Raw genomic sequence first — 9,070 nt, 5'->3', positions numbered from 1 at the left:
AGAAAGGTGGGTGGTATGGTACGTTGATGGTGGTGAAGACAAGTGGGCATATGCGACCATTAAGAGTGACAACTTCAAAACCAACATTTTCACTTGAGCTTCTAACTTCAAAAAAGAAGAAACAATTACATGATTTTGATAACCATGGCATGAATTCATAGAAACGAAGAAGAATTTGGGTAGTTTACGAGTATAGAAGCCCTGAAACTTGAGGTTTAGATGAGAAGTTTTGAGGGACTTGAAGATTCTGATTATGACAGTGCTTTTTTTAATACCCTGCAATTGAATGATAAATCAAATTAGGAATTAGATGATGATGACTCACAGGGAGACCAGTGACGAGGAAGTATTTGCCAAGAATGGCCATTGTTCCTTTAACTTTGTTGTTGTGTCAATGGCATCAAAAATAGAAAGTAAGGGTGAAAATTGTTCTTATATAATGTCATTGGACTGAATTTGACCACCGTCTGTGGCGGTGTTGGTGCCAAATCCCCCATTGGAGGAAAAGCAAGTTTCAACAAAAAGAAGAAAAAGAACAAGAACAAAAACCCTAACGAATATGAGAAAAATCTCTCCACCGACGAGCAGGGCAACACATGAGCAGTAGAGTAGCAGCGGCGAGTAGGGCAGCACACGAGCAATAACAGCAGGGAGGAGTAGACGCAGATGATCTTTAAGGGAGGGGGTACTCACCAAACGGGGTCGTTTTGAAGGAGAGAGAGATTAATTTGTCCCTATTTTAAAAACTCTATCTCCACATAGGACACCGTAACAGCCAGGTCAGTTCAACAAGAGGCAGCTCAGATTTTTTCGTTGAGTTTAACAGACCCTATTTAATGGAAGGACCTAAATGTCCGATTTTTTAAGAGGTTAAGAATTTAAATGTATTTTTCAATTTTCGAAGACAAAAATGTCCACAAAACAAAAAATTGGGACCTACTTGTTATTTTCTTTTTTTTTTTTTCCACAAGAGTGCGAGTGCCCGTAAACAAATACTTCATTCCTCGCCCCATCTTTATTTATTTGCGGAGGTGAGTTCCTATTTCCATTGCTGAGTCCTATTAAAAGTCTGTTTGAAAAGTTTTAAAAGTAACATATTTATTTTTGACTTATGAAAAGTAGTAGTATTAATATTTGGTATAATTTTTAAAATTAAATTATAGTTTTTTAAGAAGCTATTTAAGAGTTTATACAGAAATTAAAAAAAATAATTTCTTTCATAATACTTCTACTTTTTATCATATTTCTATAAAATAAGTACTTTTAAAACTAAAAATTTAAATACAAAATAACTTATTTATAAATTACTTTTAATATAATCATTTATTATTTAAGTTATTTTTTCAAAATAAACTTAATTAAACTGTTTCATTATTGTCTCCAACAAATTTATTGAGTTTTAAAGATATTAGTCGAAATAGATATCATAAGGGAAATGATGAGTAATTATACATCACAAACGGTGATTCAAATAAGAAAGTTATATTGAAAAAATTAGGATAGATTTAGTTAATTTCATGTCAATTTCTCTCTAGTTTTAGTTTCTAATCTTGTTTTAGTTTAGTTTTATTTACATTTTCTTGTTCTTCTATCTTAGATCATTAACTTTTTCTTATTAGTTCTTATTTATATTATTTTAGCTTATGAACTCTTGTTGAATTTGCAAATTTTCTTTAATGAATTTGATGTTTTATATTTTTTGTTGCTTATTGGAGTTGTTGTTATTATTACTTTCTTGAATTGAGTAGCTGTAGATTTTACAAATTCTTGCCATTTATGAAGTTCTATGTTTATGCACTTGTTAGATATTTGATAAAATGCTTGAATTAGTTATAGAGTATATTTTTTTTCTTGGCTTGGGGTTGAGAAATTAGGTGACTTTGCGTTATTGATGATATCCAATATTGATTGTTAATTATTTAGAATTGTTAATTAATCTTGTTTCTATTGACACTAATCTTTTACTAATTCAATCATGAAGTTGGTTAGAACTTATGGATTAGAATTAATTATGTCTACTTGATTTTTCTCGATGTATAGAGATTGACAAAGTGGGATCAACTTTTCATAATTGTCATGTTTATGATAAATGATAAAAATAGTGATCATTAACCCTCAATTCCTGTCAAAATCTTTTTAGCATTTGAATTTACTTTCTCTTCTTTAGTTAATTAGCTTAATCACTCCTAATTTAATTTCTTGCTATTTACATTTCTTGTTTATTGCGCTCAAAACCCCGATTTCCCCTCTAGCTAATAATTGAGCACCCGATTGCAATTCTTAGAGAGAACGACTAGGGATTAAACTCCTGGTTATTTGTTTTGAAATTTGTGACATCTTTCTACTAAACTTTAAAGAGCGTTGAATTCTGATTTAGAGCTACGACGAATCTTGTGCTTTAACTTGTGAAAATTTTTAAGCCGGTGTTTAGCGCTTCGTCAAGTTGCCTGATGTATTTTCTAATACTAAAAGGATAACTAAATCATATATGTTAGCTAAAAATGCTCCAATTTAAATTAATGTTCCAGTTTGATAAATGGTCACAAAAACAAATGCATGCCAGAAGCGTGGTAGACCTGTCAGTTCCAAAGACAAATTTTCGAAAAAGAAAAGAGGTAAATACTATTCCCATTGAAAAAGATAAAGACACAGTAAAGACATCTATGGTTGTCCAAAACTCTAATGTAATTTTAACGTCAGAAGGTTGGCAGAGACTCGCCAAGAAGCAATAGCTCAAATGACATAGTCTCTCCATACTCAATTAAAAAGTTGCGAGTTCGAGTCTCCATATCTTCCATAAAAAAAGAAGAAGAAGAAGAAGAAGAAGTTGGCAGAGACTCACATTCATGCCAAGGTGACAAGGTCAACCACCATACCCACAACCCACACCTAAATTTTGGTTCTCACTTCTCAGCTGCCAATTGCATACAACAGGACAGGACAGCATCAATAAAAACGGTGGTGGCTTGGGTTTGGAATACTCGGTTATAAAACGTATTAAAAAAATAAATAAAAAATGACTTCCTCAATTAAACTATTTCATGAATCAGTATCCATGCGGCTCCACATTAAACTATTTCTATTTCGTTTAGATGCAACCTCATTTGTATTTGTAACCACTTGTGGCTCCAAAAATCCGCTGAGTAACTTTATATGAGATGGTATTATCAGTTCAAGCAGCTGCTAGTCTGCTACAGTCTCTTATTTATGATTTTCAGGCAAATCCGAAGCATTCCAAATTTTGTGGCGGTAAAATTAGATATCATCTTTTCCCCAAATTGACAAATTTCCTCTTAATTTTTGTTTTTTCGGGACTACATTTCATGTGTTAGTTATTTTTCTGTAGGTTGAATTTCTGTTATAAGAATCAGCAAAGATTCAGTTCTCAATGGAGGTAAGTTCTGTTTCTTGATGTCTTGATTAACGATTTGTTGTGTCGCATTGCTCCTGCGTTTTGTCTTAAAAAATGGAATTTTTATTTGTTTATTTATTTGGTTTAAACTGCATAAGATAGGATAAGAATCAATTAACCCCTGCTACATAAATTAAAAGAATTAACTTTTGAGATGGGATAAGATTTCATCAAACATACCTTAAAATGTACAGAACTTTTTGTTTATTCCACACAGGTGTTAGGATATGTTAAAATTTTGAACACAAAAGTAGAAATCCGGAGCAAATATATTGAATCTAGGACTATAAAAGCTCATTAACAATAGCCTATTCTGCACTGCATGCTAGAATAACCTGATTATTCCATATAATAAGATAAAATCATGTCACTCTCTTGCGTCCATATACTATCTTGCATTTAACAATGTCATGGAAATTTCGTTGGCTGAAAACGGTGTGCTGTTTCCCAACACAGTGTCTGCTTCAATTGTAACACCTCTTTCAATATAAAAACCAGGGACCTTTGGCTTGGGCAACAATTTCTCACCATTTAGCATTAGGACCACAGATAACATGTCTGGTCGGTCTTCTGGTCTTTGTTGCACGCATAATAGGCCCACTTGTATGCATCTTATGACTTCAGAATGGGTGCATCCCTTTAACAATTCATCCAATAGCTCCAATGGTCTGTCATCAGTCCATAATCTCCATGCCTAAAGTATTGGAAATTAGAATATTAAATTAGAAAAGAAGAAATCTGAATTAGATTATTTAGTTGGTATAGTTAAGTCAAGTCATTTTGCTTACATGTCCAAGAAGATTAAGGTAGTTTTCCGGGTCGGAGAATTCCCTGTTCTTCTTTCCACTTAACAACTCTAGTACTATCACACCATAGCTAAACACATCGGACTTCATTGAGAATTGCCCATGTACTGCATACTCAGGAGGCATATAACCACTGAAAGCACAATTTGAAACCAAAATTAATACAAATGCAATCATAAAGGACCAAGATTAGATTGAATCTTACTTACTATGTTCCAGCTATCCTGTTTGTGTTAGCCTCCACTTGATCGCCTAAGAATGTTCGTGCCAAGCCAAAGTCTGATATTTTAGGATTCAAATTTGCATCCAGCAAAATGTTGCTGGTTTTTAGATCTCTATGAATAATTCTTAATCTAGAATCTTGATGAAGATAAAGAAGTCCACGAGCAATGCCGCTAATAATGTTGAAACGTTTAGGCCAATCTAGCAACTTCCTTCTAATTTCATCTAAAAATCAAGTAGACATGCTTAGTTTACCACTTGTAGAATTCAAAACTACACAAACTATACATATGAAATATTAATATTGTCACAAATATTTTAGAATATACAGTAGAAAAGGGTCCTACCAGAAATGAAGTAGTCCAGGCTTTTGTTCGGCATGTATTCATAGACCAATATTTTTTCTACTCCTTGAATGCAAAAACCAAGAAGCTTCACAAGATTACGATGCTGAAGTTTGGCTATCAACGCCACTTCAGTTTTGAACTCTTCCAACCCTTGGCCAGACTTTTTTGAAAGTCTTTTTATGGCTAACTCTTGCCCATCAGTCAATGTACCCTGAAAAGTAATCATTAGCACCATTAGAGTTTCTTTAAAGGAAATAGAAACTGATGAATTCTTTTTTTACTATTTCACCTTGTATACTTCTCCAAAACCACCTTCTCCAAGTTTGTTACTGCTTGAAAATTTTTCGGTAGCTTTAGCTAAGACTGAGAAATTGAATGCTGGTAGATCAATATCTTCTTGCATCTGTTTTTCTCTGTAAATTATTTTTCTTGTCCCTAATTGATTGGAAGACAACAGTCAATAATAGCTGAGGGTCTATAACAAACAACTTCCATATTTTGTTTTCTCTATTTTTTCGGTATTTATGGCAGATGGCAAATTAACTCATAAGGATATCTACCTGGATGTATAATCATTATGCTGACACATGTGATTAATCCGAAAATAATCACACCAACTGCAATTCCTACCTTCTTTTGCTTGATGTTTCCATGGCCATTAGCAGCTGCAATATTGTCAGAAAAATGTTGAACTTCATTACTCCCCAACTTAGTACAAAAGATTCTACTTTGACATAGGTTGTTCCACTTTCTTCAAATTTTGAGTGACTAATAAAGATAGTGTATTTATTCTAAAAATAATTACTATTTAACAACTAATATGCATTCATTGCATTGCTAATATAATAACAATAAGTACTACTCCTATTCCAAAAATTTCTGTGACTTTGAAACTTCCGTATATTAATAATTCAACATATTTAGGTACAATTTATACCAAAGAGGCTAGAAAATTCTTGTTACTGGAAGATCTTGTTTCAAGTACAGTATCCTCTCTCTTCTTAAGCATGGCATTTCAAGCTACAATACAAAAATGCTTAGTTTAACTCACCTTTCCAGTTTTCAAACTTACAAAACTACCCAATTCTACTTATAGTGTTTGTACTTTTGTTTCCAAAACCAAAAGTATAGTATGCACAAAATCTATAGGAGAGAAAATATTATCCAAACCATAGGTGAGACATAGCAATGGAATCCAAAATACTATTAGTTACCTTAGAATAATTCCAAAATCCACAATAAATCAAAATAGAGAGAAACTAAAGGGAGAAAAGAAAGGTACCCAATTCTGAAGAAGGGACTTTTAGGTAAAGGTCTTGACCCCCTTGTGAGAATTGTATAATGTCAGTAAGATTATGAAACCAAATTAGACAACCACTTCCTCCATTACGAATATCCAAACTTGAATATGCTGAACAAGAACAGTTTTTCAGGCAAAACTTTTGACATTCCTGGAGGTTCATTGTCTCACTATACCATGAAGAAGATGTGTCTGGCAATTTTATGCCTGTGTACCTCAAGAAGCCATTGGTGTTATTGCAACCCAGTGCAACCTTTCTCTCACAACCATTGGACCAATATGACATATTTTGTGGTTTAGGAAACTTGGGATTGGGAATATACCCTTTCAGACACTTGCATATTGCAACATTACTATCCACAATGCATATAGCATTTGAACCACAATAGGCATACCTTTCACACCCACCTTGGTTCGCAACCTGGGTAACTTGTACCTTGTTTCTTGTTTGGCTTGTCCAAACCAGATATTGTCCATTACCAGAAGGGTATTCTTTAAGTACTGTGAAAATGGAAGTATCAAGCATTTCAAACTCATAATACACCTCTTTTCCATTCAATACAAAATTGGATCTAAATGTTTGTGTGTTCTGAGATGGAGATCCAGTAAAATAAAGGCCATTCCATGATCCACCTCTGAAAGATATAAGAGATCCTTTCATTACCATTATTTGTGGATATCCTCTAGGATCAATTTTTATAGTATACTCTCCCACAGCAGGATCTTCTTCACTTTTCCAGCTTGATACATATTTTTCCTGACCAGTAACAAAGTTCCATCCAATCTTCATTCCAGGCATCAATGTATCACAAGGGTAATCAAAACTCTGCCACAAAAAGCTGCTGTTATAAATATTTTTCCCATTTGTCACTACAAGATTTCCCGAATCCAAAATCTGTGCAATTGAGTTACTCCAGGATTTGCTGGATATGTTGGACGACCAAACAGTGTTGTTTGTCTCATCAAGAAGCTGAAGAATCCCCATTTTGTTGAATTGCAAAACTCCCGACTTGTTGTGAAGGGGTCTTTCTCTGTTAGCTACCCACACAACTGTTGGATTTCCTGATGTATCTCTGTACCACACACCCAAATATCGACTTGTCGAAGTTCCGGGGCTGAAGAAACCAAGTTCAGAGCTTCCACCAGCTGAGACTAAAGATTCACCGTCTCGGATATATTGTGCCATTCCTAGGCTGTCTGATGAAGTGGTGGTTCTCATGCAGGACATGAGAAAGAACCAAATAACTAATGTTCTTAAATTATCCAGACCCATCATTGGTGATTTTCCTATTAGGAAGTAGGAGGATGAGTTTTAATGGTAGGATTTGCATTGTATTATTAGGAGGAGGATAGAATAATTTTATCATTGGGGGATCAAATATTAAAGTCTTTCCCTGTTAAAAAATAAGCATGTTCATGTGAGGAATCTTTCATTGTCCTCATCAAAGTCAAGTCAACTCTCAAATTACGTATTTGAAATGAAAATAGTATGGTTAGTATCAATCACACAAGTTTGAAATGAAATAAATAAGTTTATGTATAGTATATAGCCTTCCCAGGAAGGATTGGACTTTCAAGTGATGTGTTTCTTCTTATTATTTATTTCATAAGTTACTTGTGTATTTCTTAGCTAACCTTCAATGTATATTATTTTTACCCAGTCATATAAAATTTAAGAAATTCTAGGATTCTCGACCACCAATTCATAGTTGCTTCATTACTTATATAGTTTTGGTGAGCTATTTATTTATTGACAGTTGCTTTGGTACTCAATTTTTCCCCCAATTTTATAGGATTTTCAATGCTTTTAAAATATAATTTATAGTATTGTGAGTATAATAGAAATTCACCATCCAATATTTATTGTTATATTAGCAGAAGAGGTTAACTTAAATACACTATCCCAAAAGTGGTACAAACACAAACATCTTATTAAGTGAAAAAAATGTAAAATTATTTTCAAGGGTAACTGAATAGAAATGATGTGAAATAGCAAAGTTAATTTTGATGATGAAAATTGAAAAATCACTCTAGAATATCAACATGTAATTGGAACAAGGAAGCATGTTAATAGCAATAGTGAAGCTTGGTTATTTCTAGACTCAGAAGACCAATATTTTTCAATTTGTCAAAGTGATAAAACTGACATGTTGTAACCGTATGAAGATAAGCAAGCTGCAAAGGTTGACTTGGACAAAGATGTTTATCAACAATGTTACTTACTAGAACATGTTGGAATCATGGATGATTGAGGAGACGATGTGAACTTGGAAGCAATTGTAGTAAAACTCTTCAAAGACTACTTGTCAAACATAAGAGAAAGATCTAGCAACCATATTAGACTAAAAGTATGACTTTTATCATAACACCAAGGAAACAGTGTAAGATGATAAAAGCATGTTATTAGCTTTCACCGCCATTTATCTATTATAATAAATAGGTGGTACATAATAGGTGGTACATTATTTGCCCTTATATGTTAATTTTGCCATGAAAAACCTTGTGTTAGAATAAAAAACAATGTGATACCAAGAATGAATGTTGTAGGTGAGTGTCATAGAGAGAAAAATATTAGGTCCTTTCTATGAGTATCTTAGTGAGTTGGTAATCTCATTGTATAAGAGATAGTGTATGGTTTTTTCTTTCCTGTTTGAGAGTATTTTCTTATATAATTGTTATCTCAACATATAAAAGTGGAAATAATGTTGTCTCCTTATTTTTTGAGTGAATTGTAATTCTTTCACTTAGTCAATGTATCTTCCATATTTGCCAAATTATTTGTGCCAGTTACATGTATATCATTTCCAAATATTAGTTGTGTTACTCTGTTCTGTAACTTTGGTTACCTAACAAATTAGATTTTTTTCCGTCTTTTGAGACATTGTCCAAGTCATCATTTTAATTGTTGAATCATATAATACTGTAAAAATCATGTCTGCCATTGTGTTGGAAATTTGATTACAGTTTGCAATTTTCTAACAAA

General features: G+C 33.1%; 1 protein-coding gene across 1 annotated transcript in view; it reads right to left on the bottom strand.

Moving 5' to 3' along the window:
• The window catches only part of LOC107614884, a 10,769-nt gene continuing 5,099 nt past the window's right edge, over positions 3,401-9,070 (bottom strand). The window contains exons 8-14 of the mRNA XM_021111723.1: positions 6,070-7,396; positions 5,348-5,452; positions 5,077-5,222; positions 4,788-4,998; positions 4,428-4,665; positions 4,201-4,351; positions 3,401-4,106 (exon numbers count right to left, since the gene is read on the bottom strand). Coding sequence (XP_020967382.1) covers positions 3,801-4,106; positions 4,201-4,351; positions 4,428-4,665; positions 4,788-4,998; positions 5,077-5,222; positions 5,348-5,452; positions 6,070-7,396 — 2,484 coding nt within the window. The 3' untranslated portion in view covers positions 3,401-3,800. The remainder of the gene's footprint in view (positions 4,107-4,200; positions 4,352-4,427; positions 4,666-4,787; positions 4,999-5,076; positions 5,223-5,347; positions 5,453-6,069; positions 7,397-9,070) is intronic.

The sequence above is a fragment of the Arachis ipaensis genome, chromosome B09, assembly GCF_000816755.2.
Source record: "Arachis ipaensis cultivar K30076 chromosome B09, Araip1.1, whole genome shotgun sequence".
Lineage (NCBI taxonomy): Eukaryota > Viridiplantae > Streptophyta > Magnoliopsida > Fabales > Fabaceae > Arachis > Arachis ipaensis.
Note: the sequence above shows the minus strand (reverse complement) of the source record. Positions and strands in the feature narration are given on the sequence as shown.